Source organism: Anser brachyrhynchus, assembly GCF_964034855.1.
Source record: "Anser brachyrhynchus genome assembly, chromosome: 5".
Classification (NCBI taxonomy): Eukaryota; Metazoa; Chordata; class Aves; order Anseriformes; family Anatidae; genus Anser; species Anser brachyrhynchus.
This window is the reverse complement of record NC_137699.1, coordinates 62,342,431-62,366,270: the sequence shown is the minus strand read 5'-3', so window position 1 is coordinate 62,366,270 and position 23,840 is coordinate 62,342,431. Positions and strand designations below refer to the sequence as shown.

General features: G+C 48.0%; 2 protein-coding genes and 1 long non-coding RNA gene across 9 annotated transcripts in view; 2 read left to right on the top strand and 1 right to left on the bottom strand.

Moving 5' to 3' along the window:
- The window catches only part of WDHD1 (WD repeat and HMG-box DNA binding protein 1), a 32,689-nt gene extending 31,794 nt beyond the window's left edge, over window positions 1-895 (bottom strand). Inside the window, exons 1-2 of one of the 3 annotated variants that reach the window (XM_080594101.1) lie at window positions 763-895; window positions 271-359 (exon numbers count right to left, since the gene is read on the bottom strand). In XM_080594101.1, coding sequence (XP_080450227.1) covers window positions 271-347 — 77 coding nt within the window. In that variant the 5' untranslated portion in view covers window positions 348-359; window positions 763-895. The other 2 variants (XM_080594102.1, XM_080594103.1) reach the window with 2 other exon arrangements.
- On the top strand, window positions 867-8,982 carry SOCS4 (suppressor of cytokine signaling 4). Of its 5 annotated transcripts, none has more exons than XM_080594107.1 (3): window positions 889-1,029; window positions 6,649-6,731; window positions 7,171-8,982. In XM_080594107.1, the coding sequence occupies exon 3, from the start codon at window positions 7,264-7,266 to the stop codon at window positions 8,572-8,574; it is 1,311 nt and encodes a 436-aa protein (XP_080450233.1). In that variant the 5' UTR covers window positions 889-1,029; window positions 6,649-6,731; window positions 7,171-7,263; the 3' UTR covers window positions 8,575-8,982. The 5 variants fall into 5 exon arrangements, with proteins under 5 accessions (XP_080450232.1, XP_080450233.1, XP_080450230.1 ...); XM_080594104.1 differs by having other exon boundaries at window positions 6,649-6,746; window positions 7,181-8,982; XM_080594105.1 differs by lacking the exon at window positions 889-1,029 and adding an exon at window positions 5,132-5,672 and having other exon boundaries at window positions 6,649-6,746; window positions 7,181-8,982.
- A 510-nt stretch (window positions 8,983-9,492) lies between these two features.
- Window positions 9,493-21,904, top strand: LOC308195898. Its single transcript, XR_013951909.1, has 2 exons — window positions 9,493-16,501; window positions 16,595-21,904. It is a non-coding gene; the product is annotated as an uncharacterized lncRNA (long non-coding RNA).
- Window positions 21,905-23,840: the final 1,936 nt, after the last annotated feature.

Here is a 23,840-nt window from a genome sequence, read left to right as displayed (position 1 = left end):
AAGTAAAAAATATATATATATATAAGTCTTATGTGCAAGTTATGTCTATTGCTTCAAAATTCAGGGCATCAAAAGACGTGTCTTAGAGTCAATTCGCAACAAAGGCAAATAAGGGGTTTGCCAGGCCATGCCAGGCCATAAATCCATCTGTCCAGTACCATAACCACCAGCAGCTGGTACAGATACTCCTGAGGAAGCGGCAGACAGAAACAAGATAATCCACCCCCCAGATTAAATTTTATCCTGCTCTCCAGGAGTTAGGTTAGTTACCTCCCGGTGTCATCGAAGCAAACATCCGTGTGGCCCTCCGTGTGGCCATAGCGCATCGGTTTCTGGGCAGAAGGCATCTTTGCTGTCACCTGAGGACAAAAAGGAGAGAAATAAGATAATTAAAATTAAAAATAGAGAAGCTGGAAGAGCTCCGCATGCCAGGGCGAGGTTAGGGGTGATGGCAACCCCCCCCCCCCCCCCCAACAGGGGCTGGAACCACGCAGAGCCCTGCCACCAACCTCCCACACGGCCTAAGCGGATCAGCCCCCACTGCACCTAAACACCCCCAGATCCGAAGATTTCGGTCAAAAACGAGCCACGGAAGAAAAAGGCGGGGGGGAAGAATTAAACGAGGAGGACCGGAGGGAGCGGGTACGCGGGGCCTGAAGTCAGAAATCCCGGCGGGAAGGGGCCGCGGGGAGCCCTCCTCGGGGTGAGGGGAAGGCTGGGGGCCGCGTTCCCCCCCTCGTCCCCCACCGCCTCCCCGCTCACCACAGCGGGCCCCGGCCGCCCTGTCGGAGCCTTCCCGCGCTGGGCTCTCGGTGCCCGCCCCGGGGGCCGGCCCGGAGCCCGTCAGGCCCGGGGCGGAGCTGGGCGCAGCGGGGGCCGGCCCGGCCCGGCCGCCACACGCAGGATGGCGGCGGCGGGCGAGGCTGGGGCCGCTCGGAGGAGGCGGCTGCGGGGCTCCGGCGGGTGAAGGACCCGGAACGGAGCCGGGTGAGGGGCGAGCACCGGGCAGGGCAGGGCCGGTGGCCGCAGGTGAGAGCCGTGCGGGGCGGGCAGGGCCCGGCTGCTGCCTGCGGGGACGCGGCGAGGTCGGGCGTGAGGGAACCGGCACCAGCGGCCTTCCTCCTCTCCTCCTCCTCATCTCCTCCTCGTCCACCTCCTCCTCCTTCTTCTCCTTCTCCTCAGATCCCCCAGGCCTTCTCTTGAGCAGCCCCGGTGGCCTCATCCTGCCTCACCCAGCTGCCTCCCACCCCTAAAAAGGGACATTTTGGCCCCAAAACGAAGCCCGGCTGGCTGAGGTGGGGTGGCAGTAAGCCGAACGCGGGGTGGTGGAAGCGTGACCCTCCTGCCATCGAAAAGCGGCTTTATCCTTTCTATTGCGCCGATAATTCGGTTTTTCAGAGGGAAATCGGTGTGCCGGGTACCCGGCTCTTCTCCATCCAAGCCGCGTGTGTGTCCATAATAAGTCCTTCAGGAGCCGTAGGAACCCACCAAGCCCTCCGTCAAGGCAGAGTCCTGCGAGGGCGAAATGTCAGCGGGTGCTCCCTGCGGGGAGCTCACCCCACGAAGGCTGCAGGACCAAACCCGCCTGGAGATCCTCCCCGGATTTAGGGAATTATTCCCTATCGACAGCTGCCGTGACGCTTGTGCCAAATGCAGTTGCGGTGAAGTAGGTAGCGAGGCATGTCAGTAAGCTTTTCGAGGCTGGAAGCTAGAAGCCAGGCAACCTTTTTTAATTATTTCTTAAAGGACAAAACATTACAGCTCGGCATACCCGAAGTAAGAAAAAAAAAAAGGGTTCTCTATTTTTCCTTAATGCAACTTTAATGTTCTGGCCCAATTTATTCCACCTTCTAAGAAAATTTGCTTCCAGGCAAAAACCTTTTATCCTCAGTTTTACTCTTCAGCGGATCTATCGGTGGTCGGGGTGAGCAGAGTGATTTATTGATGCTGGAAATGTGCTCGGGCTCTTTATACCGCTCACATTGTTGGTACTTTCATGAATGAGTAAGACAGTAGGCAGGCTTTCTTTTTTTTTTTTTTTTTTTATGAATATGCCCAGATTTCATTATTATTAAACCTTGTGGAAGCTGTGTGGAGACATGTTTTCCATGGGTGTATCCTGACATATTTCGGTAAATCGTGATTTCTGGTGAGGATAATGTGTTCTAGCACAGCGATTCGAGCTGAACCGCTTATCAGATGAGTGGGAAGAGCGAGCTATTCTTACAGCAGCCTTCCTGCAAGCTTCTGGGGCTGAGACAAATGCACGCCAACTGTATTATTATGTTGTTAATTATTTATTTTAGTTGGCAGAAAGTCTCATGCAAACCGCACCTGGAATATCTTACAATATAAAAGCTGTTACAAGTCCGAGCGTAGCGTAGCGACTGAATGCAGCCTCCGGAGGTGCTACCAAGGGAGCGCAGGCACCGTCGCTCGGTCCCGTTGGAAGCGGCAAGGCGTCGAGTGCAAGGTTATTCTTTAAATCCGGTCGGAAACTAAAGCTTCAGCTTTGTGAAGAGGTGCAGCCGGTTGAGAGGGCAGCAGCAGGGCGGGAGCCGGGAGCTGCTGGGCTCACCTCCCGGGTTTCTGGGTGGAGCGCGACGTGTCGGTCACGGGCCATAAAGCTGTTACTGATTTAGTGCTGGAGAGGCGGCTGCGCTCTGCCGAGCGCTCTGCACGCCGCTCCTGCCGCCTGCAAGCAGGGCGCCGCTACAGCGGGAGGCACGGGAGGTCCTTGGCACCTGCCTCCAAACCTCTTCCACATCCCGGGAGGGAATAAGAGAGCTCCAATTTTGGGTTAAACTGGGCATCGCTGCCCGCCCCTCTCCTCCTGGAGCTCTGGGGATATGCAGACCCTGTAAGAATCAAGTGTATTTCCAGGTGAGTACTGCAGACTGTCGTTTTTATCTTTTCAGATTACCGTTTTTAAGCTAAGACAGGGGAACGGAGCCTCAGCGTTATCCTTAACAGGTCGGGCTTTTTTCCAAAATAAGTCAATAACAGCCCGGCTTCAGTGGAAGGTCAGCTTTTAAAATGGGATCTTGTAGCCAAAATCTAATTGGGTGAAAGTAATGAAAACAGCATGTGACCGGTGAGAATTTTTTTAATGACTTCTGTGTAAGTTGAAAGGAAAAAGGACGGGTACTCCGATTTATTACAGCTTAATTCTTCCCTCTTGGGATTTTATCAGGTCTAGAAGAGTATCAACTGCTGTAACAATACCAGAATTGATTTGATTTTCTGCGCGTGAATCTCCTCTTGTTAAACAAGAGGCGTGCTGCGGTGACACTTTGGCTTTTGTGTGCTTGAACGGAAAACTTCAGGAGCGCTTCCCTCGTTAGGAGGGCCGTGCAGCAGGTTGCCCCCAGAGCTGGTGGGACCGCCACTCTTGGAGGCTTGCAGGACGTGGAAGGCTTCCAGCAGGAGGCTGGGCTGGCGGCCCTGGGCGTCCATTTCACCCAGCGCCTGGGGGCGTTATGCTATTCTGTTTCTTCTTTATACAGAAACCGAAGCAGCTTGACAGAAAGGACCTGGGGGCTCTGTGCTAGAGGCTGAGGACGAAAATATCCAGTTAAAGCAATTCGGTATTTATTGGGGGGGGGTGGGGGGTGAAGTCTGTCAACATTCGTGGTTCTGATTCTGCTCTTGGCGTTACTGGGTGTTTTGCAGCTGATTTAGATAGACAAATGGTGAGTCTTATCGCAGTTGTCGGTGGCATTTTACCTCAGGCTAGGAGGCAGTATTTTTATTGCCTCAGAATAGCTGCTAGGTACTGCTTATAGCGCAGGCTTAAAGTTTGAGCGTCCAGGCATGGGCGCTGGAAGGAAAAAGCTGCCCCATCCCCCTCCGAAGCCCGCCGCGGACGGAGCGAAGAGGCATTTCGTGCTCAGGAGCTGTGCCCGTGGTGAAAACAACAACAGAAACCACCCCGCTCCCTGCCTGTCCTCGGGGACTGTAAGCCGTGGCAGGGCTGGATAACCTTGAACTGCAAGCCGGATCCTGTGGCCTGATGTGAACTCTGTTTATCCCCGCACGCTGCTTTCGCTCTGCCATTTGTTTAGAGTTTCGAGCGTAAGGTTTTGGTCGAATCCGTCTGCTTCTGAGGCGCCTGAGGTGTCCCCGCTTAGAAGAAAGCTTTTGTAGGCAGAGGACTAATGGTATCTGTGTCGTTGCCTGCCAGCGCCTGTCTCTTCGCTTCTTTGCAGGAGGAAAGATCTCAGAACTGACGTACGTAAGCTGCGCGGTGCACGACTTCTCCATTTAGCGCTGCCTGTAGGGAAAAGTACACTCTCTGTTCCCTGGGTTTTGTTCTCCCTTTCCTCTCCTGCTCGTTGAGTTGTGTTCAGCCGTTAATGGGTGTAGGGGACGTCGTATTTTCCTTGCGGGTTTGCAGCACAAGGGAAGGTTGGTTTAGGTAGGTAGCGTGCAGTGGTGATACAGCCCCGCATGCCTTGCTGACCTTTGTGTCTTTCTACCCGAATTATTTTTGGTCCCCATGCTACAGGCAGGGCTCTGGATCACGGACCGGGCAAAGTCTGAAGGCATGACCCCCCGCTGGAGCACAGGACGCCGGGATTTGGGCACCCACCTTCCTTGTGGGTGGTGGGTGCTTTGGGACGCAGCTCGCAGCAGAGCTGGGAACCGCAGCTTTGCCTCCTTTGCGTTACACACCGATCGCTTCCCTCTTCCTTCACAATTTCAGGTTGGAACCTGCCTTCAGTAGGACAACATCCCCTTTTCTTCGTGTGCTCCGCGCTCTTTCCACGGGCGTAGCGCTGCGCCGGGCGAGCAATTACTCCCGTGACGTGGCAGGATTGGCGCCTCGCTCCCAGCAGCCTCCAAACCCCCGGGAACGGCTCTCTGTGCCGCTGGCTAATGGGGCATGTCTTGTAACATCACGTGCTACCGCGCCGCTTGGAGTTTCAGGGTTCAGATGCCGCTAATGATACGCGATGGAAGGAAGGCAGGAACGTGGCTTTACAGCTAAACACAACAGCAGCCCGGATAGAAGTGGCACCAAGCACTGAAATTCTTTCAGTTGCAAGGCCCTGCTGTCCCGCTGGGGGATACCGGGCCCTCTCAGCGCTTTGGGGGTTTGTACGTTTTGCAGTTTTTAATGAAAAGCCTGTGTTCTGCCTATTCTTACTCCTTATAAGGGCGGGATGTGCGGAAGGAGATAATTGAAGGTTTCGAAAGCAATTACAAACTGTCATACCCTAATTTTTAAGTGCTTGACTTTGCACCCTAAATGCTATCTCTCCTTCCGATTAAAAATCCCATATACATAGCTAGTGTAATTTACCACAGGCCGAATGTAGAATTTTGTTTTCGGCAGTTATTTCAGATTATCACCAGGGTGAACGAGATGGGGGTTGTTGGGGTTTTTTGGTTTTTTTAATCATTGCGGCGAAAATTCACTGCCCCAGAAGCAATTATAAGCTTCTGGATGAAAAAATGTAAATGTTTCGAAAGCAATCACCGAACCCTGGTCTAAATAAAGGAGGTTTGGGTCTCAAATGCTGCCTTTCTCTTATCAGTATTGCATCTGCAGGGTTTTCAATGAAAAGATGTGTGCAGAATCTTGGGAGAAGAAAGCAATCTTTAATATTTGATGGTTTGTAATTGCTGAATATGGACCCCGTTCCCTGACTCCACTTGGTTCCAGTGAGGTATTGCTCATCTACACGGCTCTAACACTAGCTTTTTCCACACATTTACAATGTTCTACCTCTCTTAACCCTCGTTCCACATTTTTGCATCTCTTTTCGCCACCTTTCGCTCCCTTTCCCTTCCCCCCTCAGGTTTGTGGCTTGTAAATAATGAATGCAGCGTCAAAAATTCCTTGGTGAAAGTTACATCTGGGCTGCATTTGGTCCACATATTGCATGTAAGCCCTTGGCACGGCAGGCTTATTCTTTTACTGAAAGCAGAGGCTAGACCTCAGCCTGCTCGGCCCCTCGGGGACTGCAGGGAGATTGTGTCATGCTGGCTAATCCTAATGATGAGAATGGATTGAACGGAGAGAGGAAGTGGATGCCCTTTGCTTTTCCTGCTCAGTATTTACCATGTCAATTAGTTCAAAAACAAAAACACCAGCACAAAACGGTGGAAGGCAGGAGCTGTGTGTAGTTTTGGTGCAAAAAGTGTGATGGTACGTGATGGAAAAAGCATTTCTGCCGTGCCCTGGGAGAGCGTAGCACGCGGAGCATATTGCTCTCAGTGTACCTTGAAAAAAATCCCTGCTCTACTTTCAACCGAGTAATCAAAAGAGGAATTTTTTATTTTTTTTTTCCAAAGCGCAACATTCAAAAGGAAATCTCTTATCTGTTTGAGAATTCAATACGCTTTTGGAAACAAAAGAGAATTAAATCAGCAACCGTAGGTCTCAGAGCAGCGCAGATTTTAATAATGTAAACTTTCTTCTCTAATGAGTAATAAGCAGTTCCATCTTTCATGGCCTTTTAAAATTGCTTTTAGTAAGGGACTGGATTTGTTTTAATCCTTTTCAGTATGTAAAGCCCCAGATATTTCAATCCCTTAGGGGCTCAGTATTTTCTAGCTCCGTTTTAAAAGGCAAAGGAAAACAGCTTTCAGAAATTGACAGAATCTGTGACTGATATAGTTTATTTTTTTTTTTTTACCCAGAAAGTGACCCAAAAGTGTCAGTTAAGAATAAGATCTCTGGCATCCCACCCTGTGGATTAGCAGCAAACAGGCGTATCATCTAGGTACAGTAGCTCTTTGTACTCTGACCTACTTGTTTCTGCTCCGGCTTGTTCCTTCTTGAAAGGTTATTTGGAAGAGATGCAGAACTTGCTCAATAAACAACCAAAGCGGTGCCACCTGCCACGTGAAAGGCTTCGTTTTGAAACGGACCCTAGCAAAGGAGGATTGCCAACGCCTAAAACTTTCTGCTCTACTTCGTAGTCAGAATGGGTGCTCTGAAAACGCACCGGATGGCTTGTTCTGGAGGATATTTCTCATAGGAAAGGGTTAAGAGAGCCCTGTCTGGGATCAGGGCAGTGTTTGGGGAGTGCTCTCAAGAATTCAGCTTGATCATTATTATACGTGGCTGGCAATTAATGGTTCCTGTTGTCCTGTGTACACTGGCATCGGTCTTGTGTGCATGCGAAGCTGTTAACCCCTCTGCCTTCTCTTTTTCCTCAGGTACTTTCAGGAAGCAAAGAAGCTTCCTCGTGTGGAAAACCCTACGAGAAAAACTGTGCGTTTTCTGGAAACTCGTCGAGCGAAGCTCTCAAAATGGCAGACAGTAAGGACAGTAATGTTAAAAACGCAGATGTGAGACCCAAAAGCAGCCGGAGCAGGAGCGCAGACAGAAAGGATGGTTACGTCTGGAGCGGAAAGAAGCTCTCCTGGTCCAAAAAGAGCGAGCACTGTTCTGATGCTGAAACTGCGAGTGCTGCAGGAAGGTCAGGGTCTAATTTAAAGAGCCAAGAGAGGAAATACAGCTGCTCCTCTATCGAGCTGGATCTAGATCGTTCATGTGGTCACAGGTTTTTAGGCCGGTCTCTCAAACAGAAATTGCAAGACGCCGTGGGTCAGTGCTTTCCCATAAAGAACTGCAGCAGTCGGCACGCCTCAGGACTTCAGTCGAAAAGGAAAATTCATATCAGTGAATTAATGCTGGATAAGTGTCCTTTTCCTCCGCGCTCCGAGCTTGCTTTTCGGTGGCACCTGATTAAAAGGCATACAGCCCCCATCAGCCAAAAGGCGGAAGACTGGATCATCGCCGACTTATCCCAGAACGAGGAGAAGGAGGATCACCTGCGAGACGACGAGGTAGCCAACGGGGGAACGGACTCTCCCTCCCAGTCCTGTGACCTTACTGATGGCATTTCCTCCAGGGGGGACTCGAGGTCCGAGCTGGTGCTGGGTAAGGTGGTAAGGAGCAGTAAAGAGGAGAGCGATATGGACTCCGACGATGAAGTTATTACGCTATGCACGAGCTCTAGGAAAAGAAACAAGCCCAAATGGGAAACCGACGATGAGCTGCTGCGGATGGAAACGCCTCCGAAATACCACACGCAGATCGATTATGTCCACTGCCTGGTCCCAGACCTCCTTCAGATCAACAACAACCCCTGCTACTGGGGAGTCATGGATAAATACGCCGCCGAAGCGCTGCTGGAAGGAAAGCCGGAGGGAACGTTTCTGTTACGAGATTCTGCCCAAGAAGACTATTTGTTTTCTGTGAGCTTCAGGCGCTACAGCCGGTCCCTCCACGCGCGGATAGAGCAGTGGAATCACAACTTCAGCTTCGATGCCCACGATCCGTGTGTCTTCCACTCGCCAGACATCACGGGACTCCTAGAGCACTATAAAGATCCGAGCTCCTGTATGTTCTTTGAGCCGCTTTTATCCACTCCGTTAAACAGGACCTTTCCTTTTTCTCTCCAGCATATATGTAGAACAGTTATTTGCAACTGTACGACTTACGATGGCATCGATGCACTTCCTATTCCTCCGTCAGTGAAGCTGTATTTGAAGGAATATCATTACAAATCGAAAGTTAGAGTACTCAGGATTGATGTACCAGAGCAGCAAAGCTAGAAAATATTTTTATGAAAGAGTGAAATTGTCTCTAAACAGATAAATTTGTGTTCAGTCTTTCCTCCTTTTAAGTTTCTTAATGTCATTTTGACTTTTTTTCCCTTCTTCTGCAGATTATTTACAACCCAAACTAGCCTCTGTCTAAGGCTTTTTTATCCAAACGTTCTTTGAGTCTTCCCAAGTCTCTTTTTAGAAATGGGATTCGTTGTGGGCTTTCGGTACTGTTCCCCAACTAGAGTTTTATGGAATTTCAGGTAGGCTTTCTGGTATTTCTATAGATGGATAGTCTTTAGATCTAAAAACCTTAAAAATCAGTTTTGAACTTGATCTGTCTTTTATATTGTAATTTACATATGTTGCTGACATGTTTGAAATAATGCACATTAACTAAAGATTGACTCATCTCTATTTTCTGCATTTCTTTTAAAGCGAGTGCTCCAGTCTGTGTGTGTGTGTGTGTGTGCGCGCCCATATTTAATGTAGTAAATTCATCAGTCTATTTCTAACATTACTATTCCTAGCAAAATGAAGTTTGAAAGAGGATATGATCTTTCTATAAATACATCAGGGGACTAAACGCCAGGGAGGAGAGAAACAATTCAAGCTAAGGACAACGCTCAGCACAGGAACAAACGTGTACAAACTGGTCGGGAAAGGATTTTGGTTGGAAAGGAGGAAGGCTCGTACTCGTCAGAGCAGTGGGGTTCTGGAGCAGCTTTCCATTTCTATAACAGCAGTAAAAAGCAAACTGCTCAGAAACTGGGGTTTGTTTGGTGTCTGGAAGGGGTAATGATACAGTCACTTGTGATAGATGGGGCTTGGACTTGGCAACTGTTTCTCTGTTACTGTTTCATTATGGGAAATAGCCAGTTTTCACTATAGGGGCTGCTGTTCTGCATTGATGAAGCATAGGGTGGGAGGGTGGGAAGGCAGATATTTCCTTAATCTTGTACAATTTATGCATATTAAACTATCTCAGCCTACTTGTTTGATCCTTAGGTGACGAATAGCTTTCTCACGTTGTTAGTAGGAGGGGTTATTTAGTTGTTAAGTACAGCTGGAAAAAAAAGCGTGCACATTTTTCTTGCAACCTGTAGCATTTGGGCCAAATGGCCCGCTGCCAAATCCCGTATACGGGAAAACCACGATAATGCTCCTAAAAGCACTGCTGAACGTTGCATGGACGGTCAGATCTGCTGCTGAATTATTGGTAAGATCCCAAGGAGACTCAGGGGCTCTAGGTCCAGGCAAGAAACTGGAGCATTTTCCAGGCTGGCCTCGGGTACGTGGCTCCGCGAGGAGCAGCCTGTGGTTCTGGTGCCTTCGCTCGCACGTGCTGGCAGATCACCTAATAGCGACAGCAGCCGTACTGTTTTCTTCCCCTTTGATCACAGGGAGCGTTTGTATCCTCTTGAAATGCCTTTGAAACCGGGACCCAAAGCGGGCGGAATTACAGATGTCTAACTTTATGCGTGCGTGCCGGAGGTCTTATCGAAAATTCGCAATTACCCGGATGCGTGAGGTTACATACGTGTGCAGGCTAAGAGTGGGAGCGTGCCGTGCAGTCTCCCTCCCGTATCGCAGACTAAGTGCTACAGCAGCATAAGCAGCATTTCTCTTTGAATATCTTAATTTCACCTTGTACAGCACCCTGTGAATTTGTGAATCCAATCCATCCCGGAACTCAGGAGCTACCGAGGAAGTTTGCCGTGCGACTCCAGCAGAGTCCTGCTCGCCCCTGAGCGAGAGTACCCTTTCCCCTGATCTGCTGGCGCCGTGATGTAAGCAGATTTCCAGGGACATCTGCTTAGAGACCAGCCAGTTTGTTTTCACTGTGTTTTAAATAGGTTTCGAACCAAAGTCTCCAGGGAGAAAATGCAAACACATCAATCTATCGCATCGCACATGGATGAATACGCTGCAGGACAGACTCTCAGCTGCTATAAATCAGCGTGGCTGTATTGATGCACTTATAACAGTTTATACCAGCTGAGATTCTTCCTCCTCCGTATGCAAATGATGATTGTATGACTGATGTCCAAAAAATTACCCTTTTCTTCAGGTAATGTTTTCCTTGTGCTGCTTCCATTCAACTGGCGTTACTTTTTGCATAAGCTGGGTTCCGTCGAGAACAGCTTCGGATTAGTAAATCTATTTCTTCTTTATCTACCACTGCTATTTTCCACATACAAAGTGAATGAATAGCAGGGATCATCTTTGTTCTGTGTTTTTTTTTTTTTTTCTTCTCTGTGCATGTCAATACAAAATGCTGCTGTGATACGAAACAATTGGTTTGAAATCTAACTTCATAGATGCAGGCTGCTTGATTAAAACTTCCAGAAACTGTTAGGGCAAAAAGCTCAATTTTAGATGGAGATTGCCACTATTACATTTACCGCAAGTCCACAAAATCTAGATTTTCACCAAAAGCCTTACCTGTTTTGAAACTTGGCAAAGGCCACCCTCTCTTTCAAAGCCAGCAGAGATTTTGTCCCCTCAAAATGAAAGAACCTTTTTGGGTTAGAGGTCTACGACTGGCTGTGATTTCAGTGTCGTTCCATACGCAGCCTACATTGCTTCGGCAGTCGAGTGCTGCTGATGCATCGCTTACCCCAAAACTGTCTCGAGCACTCCAATTTTAGGAGACCTATATAATGTAGCGGTTGGGGACTGGAGGTGCTGCGCATAAAAATAGTGCCTGTTGACCACGGGCCAGTGAGTTGCATCTATTTCGAGAAATCATATGTAGAAAATAGCGCTCAGCGGGCTTTGGTGGAAATTCACCCTACATTTTTCCTGTTTGTTTGTCCAAGTCATACCTGCGTGACCTCGGTATCTTCTGACAGCCTGAACTGCGTATATTTGTGCAGCCTGTGAGGGAGACATTTCCCAAAGCACGCGTGTTTTTATGAAGCATGAGAACTCAAAATCTATTTTGCTTAAGTCCATGTACTTCTTTTTTTTTTTTTTTTTTTTGAATAAGCCTTGTAGAAAATAACTGGTTTCATGATACGCAAAGATTTGTCATCCTGAGGTTCTCTTCCTGCTGTCACCACTAACAGTCTTACCGGTGCTGATCGCTCCAATAATAGTTTATACTTCCTGACATTAGCTATCTGAAGTATGTTCCAAGAACAACCAAGTCTTGAAGTTCAGTATTGAAGCCCTCTAGACTTTCCTCAGAGAGCCCCAGAAACAGGGTAAGAACTGCCATCTTCTCACCCCAGGTTCTTATGGGATAAAGTTTTCAGGTTCTTCAGGATAAAGATTAACCATGGAACAGAGAAAGGTATGGAGATGTGCAGAAAAACTAGAGCTTGAGGCTGACGAGGACGTACTCCTGAAGTGGCCCTGGCCACAGCCCCGGTGTTTCGAGGCTCCCAGCTAGCTTTACGTCGGGAGTCATGGCCGTGAAATGGTTTCTGATGTTTTGAGGGCTCAGCTACGTTGCCTTGTGGTTCTGCAGAAACACAGCGTTGCATCAGTGTGAGCTGGTAAGAAAAAGGATCTGATTTTGATGCATGATTTTGATCAGGGGGAGGGAAGTCAGGCTCTTGAGGCACGGTGGGCCAAGGACATACCCGAGCTCTTTTTACGGGACGGTTTAAAGACAAACACTCGTTCCATTAATTCTGTTCTCCGGCATTTGCTTTTGCCTGAAGTGACTTTCTGCAGCTGTGTAGGCGCAATGCCGTCAATGCAGAGCGACCTCGCTCTGCCAGACTCATTGATGGATTTGGGTGGTTCGTCTGTCCTGTAACCGGGAGCATAAATTCCTTCTTCATCCCCTATTCTCAGCAGTCGTCACGAGGAAATCTGGGGCACATTTGGAACAGGATACGTATTTCTTCAGTAGCATATTGAGCTTAAAAAACCAGTAATCTTAATTTAAACGCTTTTCTTTTAAAGATGCGGGTCTGTTTCCAATGTGGAAAAGAAATCCTTGTGTGATGCAGTCATACATGGCCTTACTGTAAAATTGACATGCTCTTAAATAATTAAAAAGGGGGATGCTTTAATTTTGAAAAAGGATGCTGTAGGAAGGAGGTTAAAGGAAGCTTTTAGTCAGCTCTAAGGTTAGATTTATTGATCTAGTGATCAATCCCTTTCTCTTTCCTGAATTTAAAGCTAATGGGAGACTGTGGTCAGAGATGAGTGGCTTTTAGTTAAGGTTTTTGACTCTTATAAATAATACAACAAATGTCCTAGTAAGTAATAAGAAATAAGATACTTGCTCATTCTTTTTAAATAGAACAAATGTGGCAAACAAGACTCAGCTGTAATTTTTGAAGTCATTTATTAGACAAATTGCTCTTCTCTACTTCTTTTACAAGAGAGACATAAACCATTATATTATTTATTCATGAATCATAGCCATTAAGATGATAAATCAAATTATCAGCTTCCTGTCTCTCTTCAGTTTTAATCATTTTTTATAGTTCATGTAATATAAAGACAGCTTCCTTCCTATGAAACAAGAGACCTTCAGAGACCTTTTTATTGTAAACGTACATTTCCTTCCCATTTTTAAGTATATCCTAGTGATTTTCTCTGTCAATTTTACCTGTAATAAAAATCCAATAAGGAACTTGTACATTGATTCGATATAGCAAAGTTAGCTATGAAGTAAGTGATTTCGGTTAACCTCTGAAGTAACGTAGTACTGGAAAATGCAGTTAAAGGATTATTATTTTTTTTCTGCCGCCCCTGACTGTGCATGGAAATACTGTACATTTGGTGGAGAAATCGGTGGAGAAATCTCAGCACGAGCTCATGCACTGATCGTAGGAGCTCTCTCGGATGGTTTGCTTGAGCTCTGCAGTGCGATCGTGGTTTTATACGAAGCTTGCTCTTTGTGCTGTGTTCACAAAGCCGCTGTTTCTGCCTCCTCCCCGATGGTGGGAGAGCCGATGTTGCCTGACAAGCTGAGATCGCTTCGTGCATCCTTGCCTCGCTCTCCGCCGGCATCTGCCTGCTTCCGCATCTAAAACGTGGATTTGCCGTGGTGGGACGAGCCGCGCGTGACGTGGTGGGGGAGGAGAAGCTGTCCATTCAGAAAGAAAAGCCCATTGATTTCCTTTCGGCGCAGTGACAGCTAGCTGATTTTTTTTAAACTCGATCGTCCATGTTAAATCCTGCTCTCAGGAAGCACGGGTGAGGTCAGGGTTACCACGAATGCGAGAGCAGCCCCCGCGCCCTTAGAAATACTCGTCTGTGCTGCAGTGTAAAAATCAATACCTGTTTACTCAACTCTATGAATAATAGAGTTTTGAATGTAAATATATAATTTATGCAGACAAAATCTATAGCACGGGGCTGAGGCGAGTCGCAGTAATTTCCCTGCTCCCTACATCCATTTCGATAACCCCCTGGGTAGCCGTGCTGCATTATCTGACCAAAACGCGTCCTCGGCCCGGCCTCCCTGCGGGCTGGCCGTGACGAGCACCTTCCTGCAGGGATCCCTGCAGGTCTCGGGGGGCGAGCAAGCGCCCCAAGGATTCCCTGGCGTGGATGCCGAAGGGGTTTTATTGCTGGGGAGAATCCCTTGAGCGGTGTGCGCGGGACCAGTCGTGGGGACGTCCGGATCGGCGACACAGCTCCTGCGGTTGCTGCGACATAACAGCGTAATTAAAAACCGTAGCAGGCTCATTAGCCCGTTAGGGAAGTCTGGCTGCTGTAGAGGGCCAAAGGCATGCCTACCCTTGTGCGGCATCTCTGCCTTTACAAGAACCAGAACCAAGCGTTTCAAATGCAACTCCTTGCCTTTGCCTCTCCCCTGCTCCCCCAGCACAGGCAGATTCAGAGCAAGCGGCTGAAGCGTGAGCACCACGAATTGCCCCGTGGAGCGAGGATTTCTCTCCCTTTCTGCAAAGAGCACGCCCTGTAAAATCCAAACCCGTTTGTCTCCCTGCCTTGCTGTTACCCATCTATCAAAATGATGCAGCAGGAAAAACCCTGGGCTCGTTACGTGCTGCCACGCACCGGCACGAAGCCATCACTGGGAAGCAGCAGCTTCAGCAAGGTCTGAATCCAGCGCAGGGCAGGAGGCCTGTTGGCTCTCTGGGAGCTCTTCCATCTTGTTGTCCTTTCTCTCTTTTTAATTCTTTGGGAAAAAAAAAATAATAATAATCATAGTCTCATTTTCATCCACTAGCTAAGAGCACCCCTGAGTTTGTTGCAGATGAGCAGGTTCATTGCCAAATTTTTTCCTCTAAGCATGTCAGTTGGAGTAGACTACAATCCATTGCTTGTGCGAAAGTGTATTATTTTCATTCTGTTCTGTTTTGTTTTTAAAGAAAAGGCCGGGTTTTGTCCTTTGGAGCAGTTCCGTGATGGTATTTTTCTAGGTCAGGTCTTTATATGTAGTCACATGAAGTTTCACTTTGGACAAAACACCCGGTAAGGGTCCTGGTGTTTGGTGCTGTTATGGTTAGAAAGTTGTCTTATCAAATTTTATTTCCAATTAAAAAAAAATTGGATGAGTTCTCAGACTGAGACCTTGGGTGTTATTTTTAGCCTCCAACTAATGAACCCCTGAAAATAGAGGGTATAATGAAAATACAGCGATCGGTTCTGCTGGGATGGTTGGGAAAATACATTAGCAGATCAGAAAGGGTAATAAATCTTCTGTCGCAACCTTCCTCATTAAGGCAGATAATTTGAAATTGCCTCTAGTGTATTAAACAGTTCATTATTTTTTAGGGGAGCAACACACAAGACAAAGGAGTAGTGTTCTTTTAATTGATATCCAACGCCTGAAAAGAATCGATCAAGCAAATTTGGTCAAGAAAAATCAAGCTGAGCACTGGGTGTATGGCCGAGCAACTTGTTCAGAGCCATCCAAAACTTTGTTGTCCTTGAACCTAGGGAAGGAGGAAGGGTCTCAAAAATATGTGGGGGGCGAGAGGGGCAAGGGGAAGGGAATAACCCTACTAAATTTGGCATAGTGTTTCTCTCCGCCAACACAGTTGCAAAATGAGATAATTTCAGGTTTGGGGATGTTTGATTATAAAAGTACAGCTCTCCCCTACAAACTTTATTTTATCTGCACCCCAGTGTTACTCCCAAGGAATTTAAAGATTCAAATAAGCAAAGGGTGCCTTCAGCCCAGGGGAAGGGGGTCTGTAGGAGCACAAAGGGTAACCTGAGTGGGGAACTGCAGCAAGAAAGGGGAATTCGGGCTGTCAGCTGAACCAGGGAAAGGAGCCGGTGCCAGGGCACAACAGAGACCTTTCCCAGTTGAGTGGGAAATCACCGCCCTCGTGTTTTTGGCAAGGAACATCACTGGCTGATCCTCAGCCGCCCCCGGAATTCCTCCCTTTTCAGGACACCTTTGACCCGGCAAGCTGCAGGCTGAGGACAAGCCGGAGGCTTTTTTTTTTTTCTCTACCTTTTCAGCAAAAAAAATCCGCTGGCACTAGGCTGGGAGATGTCTGAGATCTGGCTGCCACAATGTAACGTCGGGTTGGCGAGTGGGACATCCTGTCATTCTTAAACTCCTGTCATTATTACATGCTCAGAGCCAAATTACCTCTTGGTATAATGCTGCTGGCTCGAGCGGCCTTGTACACGAGTAGTTTTGGTCCTGTGCCCAAACCGGGGGGCAAATGTGAAGGGGAAATAGGAGAATATTTAACTTGAAGGTGGCGCTGAGTGGGAGCGGGGGGGGTTTCGGTACGCCAGCCAGATGCGCGACTTGCCCGTTGACTTTTACATCTTCTGGTGTTGATTCCCTAAAGACACGCACATTTAGTAATGAGACACACTCCCTGTTTGAGCAAATGCCTCTTCCCCAGTCCTCCTCTCCTCCAAGCAAGACCAAAAAAAAAATCAGCTCTCATCCCTTCCTTGCCAGCCCTTCTGCTGCATGAGCAATGCTCGGTTTCCGCTGGATATTCCCTTCTGACGGGATCTGCTGCTAGCACAGGTAAGCTCCGCTGGTGCAATCACCCGAGTGGGCGGCAGATTCCTGCCCAGACAAAAGACTAGCCAAGGAACAAAAGGATCCTTTCTATTGCAGGAGCCAGGGGATGCACTTAACGCTTCGGTGCTCTTCTTCCTTCAGCAGCAGAAGCACAAATAAATAGTGCTTTCTCCAAGGCGCTCCTCTGCTGTGATGCCAGGCAGGCGGGAGTTTTGAGGGAGGAAGAGAAGGGGAAGGACGGAGAAGACCTGAAGGGAAGACAGAGGCAAGTGGGGAACTGGAGTTACCTGTTCCCAGGTGCTTACCGAGCTCTTACACATCCCATCCTTCGCCCCAAATGTGTTCTTGAGTACTTTCACCCATGGGCTGTAATCTAACAGCACTCCAGAAAACACATTTTGGAACCTTAGTTGTCAAATGCTTGGCCATATGAGGGTAGAAATTATTCCAGAGGAATTTGTCTAATGCTTTGTGAGCAAAAAAAGGCGCATTTGTTATCACCCAGATAACACAGGGCATTAGCAAATTAAAGTCAATGTTGTAGCGGCTGCGATCACCTCAGTGTAGCTTCCCCACCTTAACCTGATGAGCGCAGAAGTCGAGCAAGAAGCTGTACACCTCTTTCCAGCTCGTCTTGGCTGCAGCACCACCGCACGTTTCCAATGCTCTTTCACTTCATCTGCCAGTCGCTGCCAGGAACCAGGTCCTCGGGCTTCACCCTGTCTGTCAGCCCGGTTCAGCCGCATGTACTTTCCCTGTCTCTACAGCAAAACAAACATTAGTAATGGTGAAAATATTAGCAAGGTGTTCTGAACGAGACGCTAAATGCTGGTTTTACGATCGAAATGTGTCGCTGTTTCTGGATTTCTAACAGCGGGGAGATTCGTCGCAAAGAACTGACTGCAGCTCAGTGAATGAATGGGAGTACACCGCCAAAAACGTGAACTTGATTCATTCGCCAATGGCAGTTTATTTTTCATTATGAAAATACATTTTAGCAGGCGTGCCGTATTTATTTTTGCCTACAAGAAAAGCAATTTCTAGCAGCAAAGTGCTTGTTTTTACCTCCTGCTGCTTCACGAGACCTGCGGTTCACACGGCGGGGCTGGGGGAAGGCCTCCTGTTTGGGGAGTTGCTTCTTTCTGCTATTTTGGCAGCACACCGTGTTGTTTTCTCAGGATGTGTTTAGCAGGAGGAGGGCTGAGGGAGGAGTGCGACACGCTCCAGGACAGGACTGGTTTTCTCAGGTCGCCAACCGGCCTGGACCCTGGGCTGAATCGTTACCGAGGAAGTGTTATTCCTCCTCGGTATTTGTGTCCCAACAGCAGCTCAGCGCCGACACCTCGTTGTTGGAGATGCTCAAAAATAAGCAAGGAGATGCTCCACGTCCTGAAGAACTTCAAGCCTAAGCATAAAACGGGGAAAAACAAGTGAATACGGCGGAGGTGCTGGAGGGAGGGGGCTCTGCAACGCTGGCATTACCCACGTCTGGGGCAGCAGTCACGGGATGGGGCAGCAAAGGCCGGGAATTTCCTGGAGAAGGAGGAGAAGGAGCTCCTGCCAGGCCGGGCAGCAGACTGCGAGTGCCGATTCTGCTCAGCTGCCTGCAGCACGGCCCTGGGGAGCATGAAATAACGCCGCAATCCATCCTCGGGTGCCTGTGATACTGCTCCAGTGGAGCCCAGCGTGTTTTGCAATGCACTTTCTCGCAATAGTCAGCTCCTTTTCTTTCCAAACATCTGCACGTGAGGAGTATTTCTGCTCATTAATTAGGACGCAGTCGCCCCTTGCGGGGGGAGAGGAGCTTACCGTGGGGATTCTCAACCTTCAGCCAGCATCAGGGCCGTCTGCAGGGGGATCCTTCCCCATTTCCAGGCTAACGTGAAAAGCCCCCAAATCAACGAGGGAGCTTTGACTTAAACGAACTGTGGATCGGGCTCATTCCAAACCTGCCGTTATCTCACTTCCAATTTATCACTGAAATGTCTGTAATCCTCCCGGGGGAGACTTTCTAGTATTTAAACAGCTACTGCCCTGCATAATTTCTTCCTGTTTTCATCGGAGAAAGGAGGAACTGTGAACATTATGCTAAATGCCTCAAGAGTCTGAAGAATAGAGATTTTCATGGAGTTTTCTGCATTTGTTATCATCGCTAGGGGTGTGACTGGAAAGAACCCCAAGGTTAAAAAGTTAAAAAGTTTGTGCTTTCTTTCCCTTTTAATGACTCCTGCTTGAAATTATCCTGGCTTCCATTAATTCCAGCCACATTTGCACTTTAAAGGAGCTCTGTCAGACAGATATAAAAAATATTTAAGTCACTTTTATTTATTTACAGGAATACTTCATACTCTGGTGACTATTGACTTGATAAACCCATTTGACCTAAAATATCATGGAAGCAGCATATTTGTGGTACATTTATTAGTTAAGAAGCCTGTCCCAGGCTAATCTGTTTTCTGGCTGTACTCTCCCAGCAGGCTGATGGAAAATAAGGCCCAAAGAAGGAAGTGAATTCTTAACAGTGGTCATGCAAACTGCTTTATTTTCACGGCATTTTTGCATGGCATTAGCAACTAAAAGGCACCAGTTCAGCGCGGCACTGAAGCTATTTGCTGAATCAGGGCCCGAAAGCTCAAGAGAAGGAGGAGGAGGAATGACATGGGTTTTATTCCCACGGGTTTTCTCAGAGCAGTAAATGACTGTTAGCTGATGCAACGAGATTTTAGCATATTACAGTTGCGGTGGATGAGATGTGTGCTTTTGTGTGCTAACTACACTCCTGCAGCCACACCACGCACCTGGTAAACGTCCGCCCCGGTAAATATTCATCGTGGTTCATCGCAGCAATGCTGGGGGAAAACATCCCCACTCTGAGAGATTAGGAGAGCTACTGAAGTCAGCAGGTGAGCATCAGCTTGGTCTGCATCCAGAGGAATTTGGGTCGCATGGTCGGCTTCTGCTGAGAAACACAAAGGAACTTCCATACGCGTGAGTAAAGCAGGAGTCCGCGGGAGCCAGCCTCTCTACCAAACCTTGTGCAAGCCAAAAAGGAAGGTTAGCCCACACAGCCCTGGGGCAGGTCCGGATGTAACCCTCTCCACGCGATATTTTACACTGAACACTCGTGTTAATAATTCATCCCACGCCCTTCAGGAGCACCTTTGTCATATCGCTAGCTTACAGATCCTCCACGAGCCCAAATGATCCTTACGTGCATCATTCCCTGAATTCCTACAAGCCATTTGACTGTAAATGGGTTCTTTGGCACCAATCAGCCGGATCGTTGACCTTGGCAGCCTGGCTATGCCATCGATACACATCTGGAGCAGAGACACGAGCAGCAGCGTGGTAGCGAGCAATTAATTTCACATATAGGAACGCGTACCTAAGTGGCTGTGCAAAAGCGGAGGTCTCAAAGGCCCCCAGAGGGTTTGCAGAGGACGTGCAGCACGCCAGGCCGAAAGTGCCTGAGCACAGAAGCGCCTCTCCATGAACAGGCAAGTCCCAGGTGCTCTGCACAGAGAGAGAAAATGAGGCACGAATACACGGCCATGAACGGCGTCACAGGGCAGTGGTGAAAAGCTGAGCCCATTCTTCCTGCTCAGAGCTGCTCAGGGGCTCGCAGAGATAATCAGCAGACACCTTACAGCACCTTATTCCTTCAAATAGGGCTGGCCTTGCCTCCCCTCGGTCTCCAGCCGCAGAAGACGACGACGCAGATGTGACCCCCAGGCTGCCGACTGCTGGGGGCTCGGAGGCTTGGCAGGGGGGAGGATTATTTCTTTTCTCTCTTCTTTTCCAAAGTATCTGGTTGCCCACAGCCACACGGGGCTCGATGCCAGCTGGCGCTTTGGTCTGTGCCACCGTGCTTCTCCTCAAGCTTCTCCACCAGAGGCGTGTGTGTGTGCCTGCGTCTACAACGCTGAGAGAATCTGGGCCAGGGAAAAATCGACTCTGCCCTCGCTGCCAGGCAAAACCTTCACGGATCAGTGGCCGCTCACCTCTCCCCCCCTCTCCTAAAAAAAGAGCTTCATTTACAACTGCAAGATTAGAGCAAAAAGAAGGAGAGGGGTCCTTTTATTTGCCTTCTGATCTTTCGAGTTTTAAAACAAAAAGTTTTCCAGCTTGTCTCCGCAGTAGCGAGCACTTGAGAACGTGCTGCTTCAGAGACGGGAGGGCTGTGCTTTCATATTTTCATCTGCCTGTAGGAGCCGTGGCTGTAAGCCAAGCAGCAAATGTCACAAAACTCATTGAGAGACCGAGGACTGTGACACCACACCAGGAACCTGAGTCTGCAATCGGGCAACGGGAGGAAGGGGGAAGGGGAGAACAGAGAGGGGACTGACAAAGGTTTGGGTCCACGAGGAAGGCAAAGGGAACCGTGGTTCTCTTTGGGGTCTGGGCCTCTCTGAGAGGACAGATGGTTAGGTGGGTTTCACTGGCATCACACAGTGAGGAATTTTCTAGTTCCCATCCAATAAAGAACGAGAAAAAGTGAAGATAACCCTCCCTGCTGCTGCCAGATATAATCACTAGCTCTAAAATCCGAAAACAACCTCATGCGGTAGCATGACACACGATCAAGGCTCTACACATCCACCACTGTGGAGAGAAAATGTACCCAAAAAATTCACTCCTTGTCACAGAACACCCATGTGAGAACCTAAGTGACTGTCAAAATGCCTTTAATGACAGTTCACCTGCTCATAATTTCACAACAAGCAGGCAGCAGCGCTTCCTTTCCAGTCCAATCCAGTTTATCTCATCTTCTCAATAGGGTGCATTTGCCATCCCAATGCACTTTGAACCAGTTTTATGATTTTATCTTCATGGCAACAAGCCTCTGCCTTGAGAAAGAGCACTTATTAACTAGAGACAGCGTCATTTTCAAAGTGATTTATTTTATGAGGGTTTTGAAATAAATTATCAGTCGGTGATTGGCCATAGGGGAAAAGCATATAAAAGCTTACCACATGCATTGAGCATACCATCTGGTATCCTTTAAAATCTAGCTTCAGGGTGGCTCAGCTAATTCTTCGGAGCGCATAATGTTCACAGTGTACAGTGAAGCATGAATATAAAAGCAGAGTGACACAACCCAGCCAGAACCAACACTGCGACTGAAGCTCAAGATCTTATATCTCGCTCTTCTTCAAAGACTGGCAATTTTCTTAACTAAAACTGATGTTACGTTTCATAATTTTAATCTCACTAGACAAATAAAAACAAATCCTTTCATTTTCTGGTTGGAGAGAAAAGGATGCCTCTGCTATGTCTCGGATTTCCTCCTTCTTACTAGCTGATGTAAAAGCAGGAGGTACAAGAAAGATACTATTATTGTTCCTCTGAATTTATTGTCTGTGGCATGCAGTGCCCTCTGGGTGCAATAAAATTTCCTGACTCTGATGTTTGTCACATTTCAAAATCTCTGTTATTGTCCCTGAGAAATACTAAATCTGACTTGTTGGAAAGCTACGAACTGAAATCCAGTGATAAATAAGTGAGAGTCCAACAGGAGAGATCCAAATGCTTGCTGTCTCTGCTGCTCCATTCCCAGCAAAACTAAGATCAATGCACTCATGAACGGGATGACTTTTCTTGTAACGGGATTAAAAACGTACTTGAAGTATTGTCTACTGCTCTAAAGCAGACAGGCCCAATTTTGCCTTTGAAAGCCAACAAAAAAAATGTTGACGCACTGGAGGAGGGAGCTCGCTGATATGTTTGGGGGGCTAGAGTGTGTAACGCGAAGAGAGGCTGAGGAAATTGGGATTTAGCTAGGAGAAAGGGAAGGAAGGATCTCACAGCAGTCAACAAGGTACAAACAGGGGGATCACAGAGCAGGCGGGTGCTTCTCAGAGGCACGTGGCAGAAGGACAAGCAGCAACGGTCACAAGTCACAGTGAGGGGAAGCCTGACTAGACGCAAGGCATAATGGTGGTATTCACTGTGACAGTATTTAAGGACAGGACTGAATGTCCAGAGGGGTTGTGCAATCTCCGTCTTTGGTGATACTCAAAACCCAACTGGACAAGGTGTGAAGCTAGCCCTGTTTAGAACAGGAGGCTAGGTCACAGGTTCTTTCCAATCCAAATATTTATACGATGCCAAAGGAAAAACAAAGTCGTCTGCACTGGCAACGTAGAGTCAATAGGTCCTGCAATGCGGACCTGTAATAAAGAGCTGCCTTCACACTGTGACACGAAACCGCCCCTCTGAGTAACTGAAACAACACCATAGCAGGTCCCAAAATGGAGGCACGGAAAATAATGCCTCTTACTAATTGGGAGCAAAATTTCTTTCGCACAGCTTCCATTGTCTTCCTTCAGAACTGCATGCAAGCTCTCAATTTGTATTTTCATCCTTTTTTTTTTTTCCATTGCATAATTTAGAGTGTAAAGTAATGTCTTCCAATAGGATGTGGCCAGGGCTCGGTGTTAGGCCCCCCGAGTGCTATTCCTGGCACTAAGATGGATCAATCGCACGCTAATTATGTGAAGTTGCATCTGCAGCTCTTTCCACAACCTTCAGCATACGCAGAGGAAGAGCCACATTTGCCTGAAGGAGCGGGAAGCTGTGTATACAAGCAAATATTTGCACAGAAGTGCATCATCCTTTCTGTTCTGCAGCAAGGGGGACACATTTATTGTACATCGGGTGAGCCCGACATCAAGGTCGGCGAGGCTGGCTGGTAAGGCTATTGATGGAAAGCGCTATCGCAGCCCCTGTTTGATATTTAAGGTACCATAACCATCGTTGGCCCCATGTGTGCTCGTTAATTAAGGTTTCTAACTACCAGATTGCTCAGGAAGAAGCAGCATGCTCCAGGGACTCCTGCTGTCACCGCTGGCAGTCCCGGACATGGCAGCAGCCGCCCATGACAGGGCCTCTGAGCACGGAAAAAGCGAGGGTTCGCTGAACCTCGGCACACAGCTCGCAGGAAGATGGATTTCGCTATTATTTGCTCATTTTTCCCCACGAGGCCATGCCAGAAGTGCCGTTTCTACACGATCGCCCAGCGATTGCCATCCTTGGAAAGGCAATTGTGAAAGGAGTGTGCAGTCAGCCTAAATTTTCCAGTGTTTAATTAAACTCTGAGTGAGCTGATTAACTGAGTTACCATGTCATAGTGGGACTGCCTCTGTGGTGAATATCCTTTTGGGTTAGATAGTAAAAAATCATGCAAATAAATCACTAAAAATAATGCATTTTTACGCCTGTTGCTGCTACTGTAATGCCTGTAATACTGTAATGGGGCTCGTTCCTGTTATAAATTACTCTTTATACATCACAGTTCCTGCTCCTTTTTCCCAGTCACTCCAGAAACGGCCGAATAATGACC